The sequence below is a fragment of the Ochlerotatus camptorhynchus genome, unplaced genomic scaffold, assembly GCF_037179485.1.
Source record: "Ochlerotatus camptorhynchus isolate MF236.1 unplaced genomic scaffold, CSIRO-AGI_Acam_v1.1 ptg000193l, whole genome shotgun sequence".
Classification (NCBI taxonomy): Eukaryota; Metazoa; Arthropoda; class Insecta; order Diptera; family Culicidae; genus Ochlerotatus; species Ochlerotatus camptorhynchus.
This window is the reverse complement of record NW_027040683.1, coordinates 11,053,735-11,070,521: the sequence shown is the minus strand read 5'-3', so window position 1 is coordinate 11,070,521 and position 16,787 is coordinate 11,053,735. Positions and strand designations below refer to the sequence as shown.

At 37.9% G+C, this 16,787-nt stretch overlaps 1 protein-coding gene and 1 long non-coding RNA gene across 2 annotated transcripts; one reads left to right on the top strand and one right to left on the bottom strand.

Moving 5' to 3' along the window:
- Window positions 1-150: 150 nt before the first annotated feature.
- LOC135702607 (uncharacterized) lies at window positions 151-7,259 on the bottom strand. Its single transcript, XM_065223654.1, has 2 exons — window positions 6,821-7,259; window positions 151-528 (listed from the first exon to the last, which is right to left on the bottom strand). The coding sequence occupies exons 1-2, from the start codon at window positions 7,052-7,054 to the stop codon at window positions 151-153; spliced, it is 612 nt and encodes a 203-aa protein (XP_065079726.1). The 5' UTR covers window positions 7,055-7,259.
- Window positions 7,260-14,185: 6,926 nt separating this feature from the next.
- Window positions 14,186-14,868, top strand: LOC135702462 (uncharacterized). Its single transcript, XR_010517703.1, has 3 exons — window positions 14,186-14,544; window positions 14,616-14,723; window positions 14,780-14,868. It is a non-coding gene; the product is annotated as an uncharacterized LOC135702462 (long non-coding RNA).
- The last annotated feature ends 1,919 nt before the right edge of the window (window positions 14,869-16,787 follow it).

Below are 16,787 nucleotides of genomic sequence, written 5' to 3'. Positions count from 1 at the left end.
GCTCCATTGTCGACCGTTATCGCAAAAATTTGATCAAGCTTGAGACCATATCGAGCCAGTATTTCGAGAACTTTTGATTTCAAAAAACCAGCAGTTTGACGGTCCTTGACCTCGATCATACCTATAGCAAATATGTTCTCAAAAAAAGTGTCAAAAATAATTATAGATCTTCTCACCTAGTGTTCTGGTTACAATTGTGTCACCCACAGCGAATTGCACTAGAATCCCCAGAACATGATGGTTAAGTCGAGAGGCTGAGTCGATCATTAAGCATAACAGTCTGGTTTTCATTTCGATTGCCATGGTTGTCCGGATTTTAGATGCTGCTTGCTCAATGTGTACTGTTGCGTTTGATCGGTTCAGCTTGATTCCCACAGCTGCTTCTAAGGGATCCAGTAGCTGTCTAAGGCCTTCCCACTGGAAACACGACAGTGGAAGATGATGGTAGGTTACGAGTTTTATGGCTGAATCCACGAGCAACTGTTTGTCAATTGGAACTGATTTTTTAGGGATAATTCGAGGTTTTTTCTTCGGCGTTGCATGTTCACCAGTGATGGAAATCAATGAGCAAAGAAAAATAACTCTGCACACAATAACGCAAATGGTTCATGAACCATATGAGCAGGATTGGTTCAAAATAATCTGAATCGGTTCATTCGATACATTTTTGTTTATCTGGTTCATAAACCATTTCTAACTGAGCTGCTTGAGTCTTAACTATTCATTACTTGATTCATTAGCCTCAATACATTGCGTGACACAGTCGTGAACCTCTTGTGAATGAATACTTAAAGCGAACTGTCAAAGAATCATTTCAGTTTAACGTGTTTTGTTCGCTACAGCTAAATATTTACGTAACCAGTTTTAGTTTTTCGTAAATAGTGAAATAGCATGGTTGGAAATTTTACTGTCGATGATCAATCCGATTCTTCCATCACGATGGAGTCGGAAATGCAGTCTGAAGATGGCATTAAGTCTGGGGTAGATACTCAAGAGTCAAGTGGTATCAGCAGCCGGAAGAGGAGCTATGCCGAGTCAGCTGAATCGAAACCAACCAAAAAGTCAATCATATTGATACATACAAAGCAAATCCTCAGAAACGACGCAAAAATGGTGGTTTGTACTCTAGAACCGAACTGTCCTTATGCTCAAAAAGTGTTTCGATCACAAAATTTCGACCGACATTTCCGTATGGCCCATTTATCGGCCTACAACTTGTTGTGTATTGGAGAACCGTCAATAAAACCCCATGAAGCATCAGATCCTGCCATCACCGTCCGTATGTCAAAGCAGAGATTGATTGGCGGAGTAGTGAAGCTAGTTATCATCCATGAACTACCATTTGCATCAGTTGAGTGGGACGGCTTCCGTGATATTTTGGATCCTTTAGTCAAGCCATTCAATATCACCTTAAACCGACATAATATCACGGACTACATTAAAACAGCGGCTGAAGGAATAGATTGCACAGCAAAAAAATAATTTTGATATCACGTCAAAGTGGATGCACTACAATCATGTCGAAAATATGGTGTAATATTACTTGCTAAAAAGGACAAAATTATCATTAATACAATGCATGAACTGACATTACGCTGCTTTTACTGCATTTGTTTATTTATGTGGTCATAAAAATTACATGAAATTTTCGACATGATTGTAGTGCATCCACTTTGATGTGATATCAAAATTATTTTTTTGCTGTGTGGCTTATCATACAAGAGCTAAAAGGAATCATACTTTCTTTAAAACTTGATATTGTTTCGAAAATGTATCGAAGTTTTTTGGGCGTGAACTGTCAGTATGTTTCAAGCAGCGGAATGATTATTAAGAGAACACTTGGTATGTGCTAATACTAGAACCAATTTTCATTTTATGAATTTTAACCTCTGTACAACTAAATTTAATTACAGGTATCATCGAGTTGCATGATCGGCATACCGGTCAAAATCTTAAAGAAGAGCTTAATAAGCTTCTGAAGCATTTTGAATTGGAAGTCTGGCAAATATTTTCAATAACGATCGACAATGCAACTAATATGGTTAAACTAGTTCGCCTATTTTCACAAGAAGCAGAAACTGTAGAACTAAACAATGATGATGGAATAATATCTGATCCGGAGTGGAATCTGGAAAGCGCTGAAGACGAAGAGGTAGAACAACTGAAAAACGAAGCGGAAGACGATACGCTTGAAACGACGCTTGAAACTGAGTCATACGAGTCACCCGAAGAACAGACATGGGCGAAGGTACTTGTAGATGCAACCACGGACGAGTTCGTTGCCATTCGTTGTGGAGCCCATACAACCCAGTTGGTTGTTCATGATGTATGCCGTGAAAAACAATTCAGAGAAACCTTGAAAGAAATTCGAAAGAAAACGAAAAAATTCCGTTCTGCAGAATACAAAGCGTTCTTCGAAGCCAGCGAAGGTGCTTATCCCCCACTTCCTAACGAGACCAGATGGAACACCGACTTATGCTAGCTTTGAAAAACGGAAAAAAGTTTTTCCGTAACTTGGGAAAACAATACACAGAACTTGGTAAGTATTTGTTTCTTATACACATGTATTTTAAAAGGTTCTTTTGGAATGTGAATTTTTTAATGATTTTATTTCAGATCTCTCTAAAGAGTGGGCATTTATCGAAGAGTATGCAGTGTCATTCGAGCCACTTTTCAACTGCACCATAGCCGTTCAGCAATTACAGCTTACTTTGTCCGATTTTTATATTGAATGGATTCGCGCGTATGGTCGCGTATCAGGATTTGACGATGCTAACCGATTCAAGTCCCATATTATATCTGCCATGGATCGCCGACAGCAAAAACTTTTTTGCAACAAAATTTTTCGTGCTGCCATTTATTTTGATCCAAGATTTAATTTCAATGGATCCAACCTGCTTTCTAATTCACAGAAAGAAGAAATCGTTGTAAGTATTGATGGTATTTAGGATCAATCTGTTTTGTCACGCGAAATAAGGGGAAATTCAACCCCCCCTCCCTGTTTTGTCTTATACCTTATACATTGCTTGTCACTCCCCCATGACGTACTAAATGGATCACCCCTTAATAGAATAGTTGATTTTAAGTCACAATCTAAAAAAAAAACAGTTGAAAAATCAATCTTCTGTCAAATATAAAATGTAAATCAAAATTGAGTTTGAATTTTTCAATTTATATTTTCAGGAATTTCTTATGCAAACATTCAGTCGTATCAAACCCAGCACTCCAACACCTGTTTCAACAAGACCTTCCAATTCCAACAATGTATCGTCATCCTCCACACCGGAACAGTTAAGCTTGAATAATTATTTGACTAAAACTATTGGCGCAGGAACCCCCCAAAAAACACAGCAAACAACCCTTGAGTTGAAAATTCGCACAATTCAGTATCAACAACGGATTGATGCTGATCAAAAATTCAGTGTTATTGCTTATTGGTCAATAAAAATGTATGAAGAACCACAGGTTTGGGCGCTAGCGAAAATCGTTCTTGGAGTTCCAGCAACACAATGTTCTATGGAAAGAGACTTCAACTCGTTCGGTGCTGTTTTCACTAAAACACGTCATGCAATTTGCTCAGAAAATCTTCAAAACACTTTGAAAGTCAAAACGAACAGTGCTCTAGTACAACTAGCTTTATCACACATGTTTCAGAAGGACAGAAATGCCATGCCCAACAATCAATAGCTAACTCGCAAAGGGAATGCTGTGTCGAGATGATATACTTGATTTGATCCGGATTGATTTGAAAACAACATTATCAAATAAATATTTGCATATTTCTTTCGTTTAATCATTAAATTATCAACATCATAAATAAATTCGTACTAGAAGTATGCACACCTTATTCTTCTTCAGTTTCAATTGGTCCTTTCAATCGCTCTTATTTTTATCCAGTTTGCTCTTCTTTAACATTTCGTCCAGCTGCCCCGGTTTTGAATATCCGTTTCTTACATTTCTTACTCTAAACCTGGGTTTAGACAGGGCAAGTCAATTGATCAAGTCAGTTGAATTCAACTGACTTGAACGCGAATTGAACGTGTAAGCCATGCAATTCAACTGACTTGATCAACTCACTTGAATTGAACAAAGTTGAACCAGGCTCAACTTTTCAAGCCAATTGAATTCAACTGAGTTGATCATTTGACTTGCCTAGTCTAAACCCAGCTTAAGGTGCTCTGTTGAAGCGCTCATCCTGGGTCAGCTTTCCACTCTTAGCCTATCGCGTCCGTAGCTCGTTCTCCTGTCTTATACGTTTTTTCCTATCTATCGGTCCAGCCTTGTCCGGATTCAATACCTGTTCGATCCGTACATAATCTGCACACAAAATAAACTTTAAATCCAGCCTTTCTACTGTTGTCTTCTCTCTTCCACTCAAACGCATCTTCCCGGATCGAAAAGGTACTGTTCTGCCGCATGAAATTCTTCAACGTAGCCAAAAAGAACAAATTCAGGCACTTCTTCGTCAAAAACCAGTGTAGGGGGAGGAGGGGCATAGTAGCCAGGTGGGGCATAATGAGCTTTCTGTACATTAACCTTGGATTTCTTATGTTTCGAAACAAAATAATTGGTCATTAATCATTACAATGGTGATATTGAACCTACTATAATTTTTTATTTCAAACAATTGGAGGTTTGGGACTGAAGTGCGGGATGCTCATTATGCCCCGTCTGTTCACTATGCCCCTCTTACCCCTATCTCTATTGCAAATGGTAAAGTTCCCGCTGAGTATCCGGTCTGCTTCGTCCACCACCAGAAACTGCGCTGTGTCCACCACCAGTACTACTGCGTATTGTGACCATTGAAATGGACCGCCAACCAACCTGGCAGGGCAACCACAATGCGCAAGATTAGGGCCACAGTGCCACCTCAGTCACTGGGCCTCCAGCAGCTGATCCGTTCCGTCGTTTATGACACATACATAGGCTGTCCGGCCACGAAAAACTGCACCGCGATCTAGTTGGCCAGTTCATGTAATTAGCACCAAGCACTGGTTGGTTCCTCGCTCAATTGTTGCAGAATTGACATAGCAAAGGAAAAATTCTTGACGGAACCGATTTTGGCTGCGCCTGTGCCCGTCCAGGATGCGTGGGATACACGACTGATGGATCAGCGTTGCACGACGAAAATCTATGAAGTGGGGCCGGTGTCCATCTGTTCTGCTGTGAACAAAACAACAGATATTCACTAGAAATAAATATTGTCAGATAAGGCTTTATTTTAGAAATTTGATGTGTGTTACTATTTACTCGCTGCAGTAGCTCCTGTAACCAGCCAGTCCACAATTGCAGTTAATATAAAAAAAAAAACAAGTCGCAAGAAATCAAACATCCGACTCGCTTTGTTGATAAACACAAAATCAATACAGGGGTGCCATATGGATTAGTAGTACGTTTGTTAAAAATCTGTCATTTTTATTTCTCAAATATGAGTTAATTCGCTTTGTATACAAATTTTGATTAAAAATTCATATAATTTTAAATAAATTATTCAACCTGAACTGATTTTAAATTGCAGGAAATCACCGTTTTGATCACTAAGCAACAATCAGGCTAGCCAGTTCTTTGTACAGATTTGTTCAGTTTGATAAACTTCTAATAGGCATAACATCTCTGATCACGCCTTCCTTTGGAAGGGAAGTAAAACCGTTGAGTTGATGAGTCAATAGGTAGGGTCCAGGTGTGGGTGCTGCCTCCATGGCGTCGGTAGCATTGGTGCTAAGCACGGAAAACAAGATCGACGGAAAACAAATCAAAGGAAAAAAATCAAAGCCTGTCAAATTATCGAATCTGTCTTGGAATTTGCACAGAGAAATTAGTCAGAGTCTATTCAAAGCTTTACTATATAATCCAAAATGCCTACATGAACAAAAAAAAAAAAAAAGATTTTGATCATTAACCATTTTTGTCAATCCTACCAGAACTTTAACCTACTTTTGACAAAACGAATGCCCTAATAAAAATACCAATAAAAGAGAGCTTAACGACGTGTTCGGGGTATCATCCAAATCATTTGTGGGATAGTTTACCCATCCGCGATACAGTTCGTTTATGGTATTTGTTTATTAGGGTGGACAAAACGTATAAATAAACTCGTAAATAAAAGTATAACTCACTTTAATTCATTTCGCCATTGTAAAATTTACAAAAAAAAAAAAATCACTCTTGGTTTCGAAATTTAAACTAAAAAAAAAAACAATGCACGTGATTTTTAATTCGATGCTGCTGATTAACTTTCTGCAATAAAATGAGTTTAATACAAAGGTTGTAAATTCAACTCGAAGTTATTTTGGAAGTTATTTTCTATGTTCGAAACATAGAATAGATAACATGCTTATGCTGTAGATCGACCAGTTTTCGAACAGAAATGTCAATATTTAAATTCTTCTCTGTCAGAAATAATCAAGGAGAGCAGTGTTAATCGATACCTTTCCATCTATAAAATTTTAACTAAATGTTTAAAAAAATCCCCAAATGGTTCAAATTCTAAGTTGCTGAAAGTAAAAAAAGATAATGAAAAGTCGCCAACACTGCTTCTTTTCATGCTACTAGCAGTGCAGGAAAGCTTTTGTAAATAAAACCTGATTCGATGTGCAAAAATGAACCCTTGTAAAAGTGAACCTATTGACAGCTGAATTGTTTTGATGTTCGGGAACCGAGTAGGGAAATGCTGCTCACGATCCGGAGAATCGAGTTGAATCAGCATCGCAAGCAAATGAGCAGCTTGATTATTTTGTGCATGAACGCCTCGAACTTCTGAGGTTCGCAGTAGTGTGGCGTGGTTCTCTGCTGTGTTTTGCATCGAAACATGGTCATTTACAGAGGCTTTCCAGCACTGATGTTCACTTATCAAACCGTGCTCTTTAGCCAGGTTTGTGTGACGAGTCCGAAAATGACGGATAAAGTTTCCGGCATCGTATTTTGATTGGATGTATGTGCACTTGTTGTTGCCTTCAATCCGGCAGTACACCCGTTCTCCGTCTTTTTGCACGAATTGGGCTGTGATTTCGGCAAAACTTTTAGAATTTTCAGTTTTTCTTTTTTGGCTTTCCATTCTTGGGATTCTACTTTGAACCAAATCTTAACGTTTAGCACTACCACGCGAAGATCAATTGAATCGTGATCAGTAAGTCAATTGATAGACTTGCCTTTTCATTTGACAAGAGTAAAACTCGATGAACTGTATGAATGGTGGTTCGAATGAATGAGGGTTCATTCAATTGAACAAAATAAAGACAGCGAAAAGCAACCCGCATGAATGAAGCACACCCATCTGTCAAATCGATTCATTGATGGTTCTGATGAATAGAAGAGTTGTCAGAATCGACTGATTGTTCATGTTTGCTCGGATTCAAATGAATGATTTGAAAATTTGCAGCACTGATTGTGAGACCAGGATTTAGAAGAATTCAGCAGCTTTTATGCTACGTTCTCACTACGCTCTATATCACGTTATATACGGAGATGATATTCTATATCAAGTAGGGTGTTCACACTACACAAACGTGATATAGCTTGACATATTGACGTTTCTGTTAAACAACTGTCATCGATGAAAACATTTTTTGAAGCGGTTTGTTTCGTCGTAGTTTAGCGGTCAGTTTTGTTTCCTGATGGTGCGTGGTGGTACGTGAATGATTAAAATGGCTTACGAACAGATAAACAAACAAGTAATTTCTTCGATTGCCATGCAATATTTCTTAAACATGTCGAGAGCGTCCAACATGTATCGTTTGGTGTCGGCGCAGGAAATGGCAAACAGGCGAAAGCGACAACAGCATATGAACAATATTATTATACAGCAAAATAGGATCGTTGCGCTGTCGTCTGAGATTTCCGGCAATACTGCACCTCGATCGGTGTGGACCAAGGTAAGAATCTTCAATATTTATCAGAAGGCAGATTCCGGCGCACAATTTCTTCAATGAGAATTTTTTTTCTCTCACTGTTACCGCAATGCACTGAATACCAGACAGTCCATTAATCCAGACTACATAACAAACATTTGTGATGATTTGAAACGATGACAGAAAGTCATAGCAAAATTTACGTGCTGTTCTGAGCTTGGTAAGCTTTACTAATCAACTTTAAAACTTGTCTGGATTTCGGTGCATTACGGTAACCATTCAGTTTTGTCTTTCTTTCTCTTATAAGAAATGATTTGCTGGAATTCACTTTCAAATCACTTTCTTTTATATCATCTTCGATAGGAGTTGTGAAATTACTCAACTATTATGTATTTCAGAAAAGGACTGGACGGTTTTATGAAGAGGATGCTCAGCAGAACGGAGAACATTTTTTTAAAGAAAATTTCCGGGTTGATAGATCGTCGTTCGAGTTGTTGTGCACAAAAATGATAACCTTGAAAAAGCAAGACACCCCGTTGCGAAACTGCATTCCCGTCAAAAAACGAGTCGCAATAGCGCTCTATGCACTAGGATCATCAGCGGAGTACCGCACTATTGCCAACCTGTTTGGTGTAGGAAAATCCACGGTTTGCGCCATTGTCCTGGAGTTTTGTGAGGAAGTTTGGAGAGTTCTCCGCTGCGAATGTTTCAATTCGTTCCCACTCCAGAACCACCATATCAAGGAATGTGTTGAAGGGATGGAACGCCTTGGCTTCCCACAATGTTATGGTGCAATAGGCGAGGAAAAATATTTTTACGCATCATTTGAAATAATTTACGAATATTTATAATCATTCATGAATACTTTTCCTTCATAATAATATTTCTATTAAACTATTTTTAGATGGTTGCCACATCGAAGTAAGACCGGAAAGTGATGATGCCGTGGATTACCATAACTACAAAGGGTGGTACTCTACGGTGTTGTTCGCATGTGTGGACTACAGGTAATATACAGGGTAATTTGCATGTTTCTGTTGGTAGTTGTTCAAAATAACCACTTCCGTCAAGGTTTCTGGAACCTTTCCCGGAGCCGCAATATGGTCAACCCTGGGTACAACAGTGTACCATGGTGTACAACAGTGTTGTTATATGGTCCATAGTGGCTACTTGATTATTGGAATTTTGCTAGGGGTGATCCATCACGTATCTTACGCTCTAAGGGGGAGAATGGTTTAAAAACCAGTGACAAGCAATGTACTGCCCATAATCGCATATCAGTCCCATATGAATAGGAAATCAAGCAAAGATGGGACTGATATGCGATTATGGGTAGTGTACTAGGTGTAGAAAAAGCGTGATGAAAGGGGGAATAGGGGGGTTATTAACGTCAATCTATCCAGCGGGACAAACTTAACGAATTTCAAAGTTGATACGTGTTTTGGAATGTACCAATAGCGTACCATAGCGTACCTTCAAGGATTTTGAACGTACCTCAAAGCTTCCCGGAAAACCCGTGTCCTGCTGGATAGACATACGATTTCAGCAATGACCGAGTCGATCGACCAGATTTCTACGGAAATGTGACGTACCAAATGCGTACTTTACGAATCTGTCATTCATTTTTAACGTACCTCTTATTTTCACTTAAATGCTTATACTAAACTTTTCAAATCGTTTTATATATGAATTCTGGGCACAGAATTGGATTTCTCGGAAAATTTCGGCCGATTTCATATAAAAAACACTATACTTAAGTGCATTCTAGCCAATTTGAGGACCAAAAACAGTTTTTTTAAATTTGCATCCTTTCAAAATATACTAATTTCGAACAAAACCGTTAATTTCATGAATAATTATGGAGACGCACGGTGCTGTTTGGAAAACTCCATCATAAGAAAAGCCTTGATAACTTTCTGATCGACATGACCAACGTACCTAACTGGAATTCACTTTCTGATAGAATTTACCAGTGATTTAAATAAAAACAATAATATTATTTTCAAAATAACATTTAATCGATGATACATTAGAGAAAACCTGATCAAATGATCAGATCTCTATCAGAAATCAGGTTTTCTCAAATGTATCATCAAAAATATTTTATTTTTAAAATAATATTATTTTTTTATTTAAATCACTGGTAAATTCTATCAGAAAGTGAATTCCAGTTAGGTACGTTTGTCATGATCGATCAGAAAGTTATCAAGGCTTTTCTTATGATGGAGTTTTCATGAAATTAACGGTTTTGTTCGAAATTAGTATATTTTTAAAGGATGCAAATTAAAAAAAACTGTTTTTGGTCCTCAAATTGGCTAGAATGCACTTAAGTGTAGGTGCAGTCGCAGTCACAGTGCCGGAGTTCACGACATTAAGTATAGTGTTTTTTATATGAAATCGGGCTTAAATTTTCCGAGAAATCCAATTCCGTGCCCAGAATTCATATATAAAACGATTTGAAAAGTTTGGTATAAGCATTTAAGTGAAAATAAGAGGTACATTAAAAATGAATGACAGATTCGTAAAGTACGCATTTGGTCGTCACATTTCCGTAGAAATCTGGTCGATCGACTCGGTCATTGCTGAAATCGTATGTCTATCCAGTGGGACACGGGTTTTCCGGGAAGCTTTGAGGTACGTTCAAAATCCTTGAAGGTACGCTATGTTACGCTATTGGTACATTCCAAAACACGTATTAACTTTGAAATTCGATAAGTTTGTCCCGCTGGATAGATTGACGTGGGTTATTATTACTATTTTATCACTATTATTTATTTATTACTTTTTTATAATGTTGGGGTTATTCCCAGAGTCGATGTGACTTTTGTCACTAGTGAAGTTAGAAAAGTCATGTCATGGTGACGTGACTCTCCATTTGATTTTCACAGAGCGTCACTTCACCACGACATAATTTTTCTCACTTCACTAGTGACAAACGTCTCTTCGACTCTCGAAATAACCCCCGTTATCTAACTTTTTTCTTTCAACAGATATCGGTTTCAATATATAAGCGTTGGAAGTCCTGGGCGGTGTAATGATTCCAAAATTTTCGAAAAATCTAAACTCAAGACAGCGTTTGAAGATCCAATTTTGAAGCACCATTCAAAAATTATTGGTGGAGTTCATGTACCCGTGCTGTTAATCGCCGATTCTGCATTCCGTTTGTCGGAAAATGTCATGAAACCTTACCCGTTTCGTGCAGACGCTACGGAAAAGGAAAAAAACTTTAATTATGCACTGTCAAAAAATAGGCGAGTTGTGGAAAACGCCTTTGGGCATTTGAAAGCACGATTCCGACGTGTTGGAAAAGGAATAGATAACCACATCGATAATGTAACGCTAATAATAAAAGCTTGCTGTGTCCTTCACAATTTTTTGAACAATCAAAATGATGCTATTAATCAGCAATGGCTACAACAACTACAGAACAAGGAACGTGAAACGAATCGGGAAATGGCAGAACAAATTGTGATACTTACAGATATAAACCCATCTGCGCAATCCATTCGAGAGGCGATTGCGAATTATTTGAGTAAGTAAAACTAATGTCTTGCTAAAAACCTCTGAGTGAGCAAATCCTACATTAAAAATTGTTTTATTTCTTCAAATAATTATCAGTTGCTCAGGAAAATTTTGACATCATATTAATGAACGTCTCATTGAATAGCTTCGCGTGTTCGTTCATCTCCCTTAGCAGTTCGTTTCTTTCGGTTTCTAAACCAATTAATCTCTCGTCAGTCTCTCGGACACGCTCGAACTCCGCTTGTATTATTGCGTTGCTCCTCTTCACCTCATCGAGAATGTCCTGATTGACGATCTTTTTTTTCTTCGCAGCTGAGCGTCCCGACGACGATGGAGATCTAGATGAAGATGGTGTCGGAGGGATCTCCGATCCACTACAAGGGTGTTCATTCTCCAACCATTCTTCGGTCGCATCTGAAATGTAGAAACATAATAAACAGTTTTAATGATAAATGCATTGAATTACATGCGGTATACTGAAAAACAGCTAATAAATGCCTAATTCAAATTCTCTTCGAGAAATGAACCATTATGATTTTTAAAAGGATCAAAAAAAGAAAAATTCCACAAAAAAATTTACTAACTTTTTACTTACAGTTTAGGGAAGGTCCAATAATTATGTCACGCAAATTTGGCCCATTTTAAACCCCCCCTCCCCCCTCTGTCACAGTTTTTGTATGAACCTTAATTTTTTTTTGTATGACTCGTCACAGCTTCCAAACCCCCTCACCCCACTCCCCCCTTAAAGTGTGACATAATTAATGGACGATCCCTTAGCTCAAAAATGTACAAAACATTATTGATTGAAATGTAAATAAATATTCGTGTTTTTGATCTTGTTTCCACATCGCTTGGTTTTTTTTAATGATTCTGTTTCCAGTCCCGTGGGGAACAACCTTGGAGTGCCCCAGGGAAGTGTATTACCCAAGCAACACACATGTTCTATAACAGTTTATAAAACCTTTGTGTGACTGGATTTGGTTGTAAAGAAGTTTACTCAACCTAATTCTATGAATCTGTGTTACTTGGGTAGGGCCCCTTTTATTTATTATGTATATTAATGACTTGCGGCGTGTTTTACGGTTTTGCGACATTAATCTTTTTGCAGATGATACTGTGTTATTCATTGCAGCTAAGGATTTAGAAGTTGCCGTCTCATACTTGAATGAAGATTTGCAGTATCTAAGTAGATGGTTGAAGTGTAAGCAGTTAAAATTGAATACAAGTAAAACTAAATTTAAGGTAATTTCGCGGAATCGATTAAATGAGAACGTCTCTGTTGTAATTGATGATGAGACTATTGATCGCGTTCAGGAGATTAAATATCTTGGCGTGATTATTGATGACAAACTTAAGTTCAACTCTCACATTGACAATGTCATCAAGAAAATTGCCAAGAAGTATGGAATTCTATGTCGATTGAAAAACGATTTAACTATTGCCAGTAAAATACAGCTATACAAATCAATCATCTCTCCTCATCTAGACTTTTGCCCATCCATTTTATTTCTGTCCAATGCAACACAAATATCGAGATTACAGCGCTTGCAGAATAAAATAATGCGTTTGATTTTGAGATGTAATAGATTCACTTCCTCAACTTTGATGTTAGACGCCTTACAATGGTTGTCGGTGAAGCAAAGAATTGTATATTTGACTATGGTGTTCATTTTTAAAGTAGTTAACGGTTTGCTGCCTCGATATTTGTGTGATCGAATTGAAAGAGGAAGTGACTATCATAGATATAATACTAGAAACGCGGATGAAATAAGAACACCACATTTCTTGACTTGTGCTTCACAGAATTCATTATTTTTTAAAGGAATAAATGTTTTCAATTCGATGCCAAGACACATTAAACGTTCAACAACATTAGCAGAATTTAAGAGACATTGCATTTCACACGTTAAAACTGTCTTTTGAACGGTTATCCAGTGATTTTTTTTTATGAATTGACAAATTATGTATCTTGACGAAGTTATTTTTAACGGATTACTTTGTATGGATAGCTGTTATAACGACTTTTTAATAATTATTGTAGCACTGCAAAAACTATTTTGTTCGCCACGATGGTGATGATGGATTTTTGATATATGATTTAATAGTAGTAGTAAAAAAAAATAGTAGTCTACAAAGGTTTGAGCCTCGCGCGCGTATTACGGATATAGAGGACTGAATTTAACATTTGATAAAAAAAATGCAATTTTGAAGCTTATTTGGAAGATACCTTGAGTTAGTAGTAAGTTTTCTGGCAAATGTTGGGGGTTCGTGAGCATTCCTGACATTGCTGAAAATTATGATAGCATCAAATTGCGGGGTTACTAGTGTAATAGGATGCTTTGTTGATTGTTCATTAACTCTTGATTGCTTGTAATACTTATGAATATTTTAGGTGGACAAAAAGGCGAACTAAGAGGTGGACGCCTGAGCTTTTCAACATTTATATCGCTGTGAAGCAACTGTAAACTCTAGAGGGAATTTATATCTGTAACTGAAACCAGTTCGATTTTGTTTGCCAACCTGGTTAAAATGTCATATTTAATTATCTTAAAGATAAATCGTCCAGCTCAAACCTTTGTAGGGGTAAGAGGTGGGACCATCATCATCATTTATTATATAAAAAAAAAATCTATCATATAAACTAATCATAATATTGAATGTGAAACGAAAGATTCTCGTTACTAAATATACATATTTTTAGTTTCGTTTTTTTCTTTGTGTTAGCAATCGTTCCATTCGACAAAATTGGTAAGTTATTATAAATTAATTAAAACGACCTTCAACTGAATGGAGACATCCCACACTTAGTGCCTTAATTAGATCTTTGTTATGTATAATTTCATTACAGTTTGTGAAACAGACAGCTTATATGGAAGAAATGTTCAAGCTGGTAGTTCAGGAAGTTTGGAGTGGATACCTAACTGAGATCGACAATCCGCTGCAACGCCGAAGGTAATCGATCTATCGATGAAGTTAATCCACTCAGCATAATCCTGGTCAAATCGAATAGCCAAAGCAAACTCTACTTTTTCACAATCTTCACAACATAGCCCAGCAGTTTCAGACAAGCGTGGCTTTAGTTCGGAAGACTCCTGAATTCGATAGTAAACAATGCGGACGTTTTCTTGCAGAAATAGCAAAGTTCGACTGTTTGATCGAGAATGAATATTACTAGGTGAGATTTCAAAGTGTAGAACACATAATCAATAATCTTATAACTTCGTGTGTTTTTCATCAAATCGCTAGAACGACCACTTATCGCTAAAAAAAAATGAAGGGCATGGAGGATTCGTCTATCCAGAAGTGGAATAGGATACCATAAGTGGAGGCCCGAGCTTTTTGAGGAGTTGAAAGGTTGATTTTCAAGGTGAGTTTTGAAAGGTTTGTTTAATGGTGGTCTTTTGTTGCAGTGATTGAATCATTTCTGGTACACCGCCTTCGAGTTAGCACCACTGAAGCCACTAAGGGTGCCATAAATTGCTGCACCAAGGGAAAGAATTTCGTCAGCCGATCCGATTGTTCAGAAGAAAATGGAATCTGAATCCAGGAAACCAGCTCTGCCGACAGAAGGACGGTTTAGGGTGCTGGATGCACGGGTTAAGTATGTTCGCTTTACAAAGATCTTCAGGAAGGCCAAGAGTACTCAGGGAATGAGTGAGGGGAGCGTCAGAAGATGGAACGTTACATGGAAATGTGTCAGACTGTACTCAACTGCGTTTGAAATCTCATAGATAAAAGTCTAATCAAGAGCTAATAGATCCCAACGACAGTTCGGTGCTGTATGTGAAACGGAAGACATTCACAAAAACGATACCGTATAGTAGGAATACCGACTGTAATATAGAATACTAGAAGAGTAGATATGCAAGAGCACTGCCGAGAGAGCAGATGAATATATAGGAAAAGATTCATGCACTAATCGTTATGAGCTAACTAATTAAACTCACCGCCGGCATCAGAAATGCTCTCTTCTACAACCTCTTCCACATTGTGGATACGGAAACTGCCTAGAATTCGATGCACTTCCACATAATACGGCCACTTTGAAGGCGACCCTCCAGATGGCCCAATCAGATTTTTCTCTTTCCTGGAAAATATTTGAAACTCGAATTTTCACATAATATAATTGATTAACTTCCCTTACCTGTATCTAGCAGTGAGATTGTGCATCCTGATTTTTATCTCCTCAGCAGAAACCGTAAACCCATGCTGCTCGAACGTAATCCGCATCTCCTCTACCACATGACTATTTTTTCTTGACCCACGAAGGTCGTTGATTTTATCCTCCCATAACTCGAACAGGAGAGACATTTGAGCTGCTGTCCACACATTCCGCTTGCTCTTGCTGCGTTTTCTTGCTGGCTCCATTTTCTTTAATTCAAATTAAACTCAAGTTGCGATTGAAGAAGGAAATTGATAAATACAAAACTGAAGGAGGCAAATGAGAAAATTGATTGGGAACATGCATGCGTCAAATGGACTGTAAACAAAAATATCGCCCAGTGCTATGTAGGCCGGGATGCCAACTACCACTTTTCCACTTTATATTACGAAAGGAACGTGATATACGCTATATCATGCTTCGTGCGTAATATAGAATGACAGCTTATTTATATGGGATATTACTTGATATCGAGCGTGATATAGCTGCTATATTACGAATCGCTCTATATCAAGTAATATAGAGCGTAGTGAGAACGTAGCATTAAGCTTTAGAGCTAGAATATGTGAGTGAGACGACATTTAACAAAATTTCGGTACCGCATATAAACAAAAATAATTCTGGACCAGAGAAATATGAACTATAGAACAGGAAACCAGGGGGCTAGCATCCCTATTTCAATCCTGTACGTTTGAACGCAGGCAACATCGTGGGCTTTATTTTAATACTGCCCGCATGACGTATGGATGGTGGAAAATGATGGAAAATCATGTTTGAAGTAAAAGGACAGGGCAGATGATAGTATCAATAACATGGCTGCCAGTCAGTCCTCTGAAGAAAACTATTCAACACGTGTGTTTGTAGATTTGTATTTGAGATCAAGTACTGATTTAAAACACCGAGTGCAACTGCAGACCTACGGATCTCGGATATCTACCCAGGTGTGAAAGCCGCCCCTTGGAATTCGATGGTCGTCAAGGGAAGTCAACCGATGCCCGTCGGCGGCATTTGATTGAGAAGCTGAGACCAACGTCAAATAAATAAATGAAGAATATGAAGAAGAAGTATTATCTGTACACATTTGAATGATGCTGTTATGTATTGATATTGTGTACACTGATAGAAATTATGTGAGTTGATCTTGGAGAACACTGATTGATATTCAATTAGAATTCACATTTCAAATAAATGTTTGTTCACACGTAGGAGAATAATGAAAACATTAACAAAAGACGTTAATTAGAAGAGACCTGATT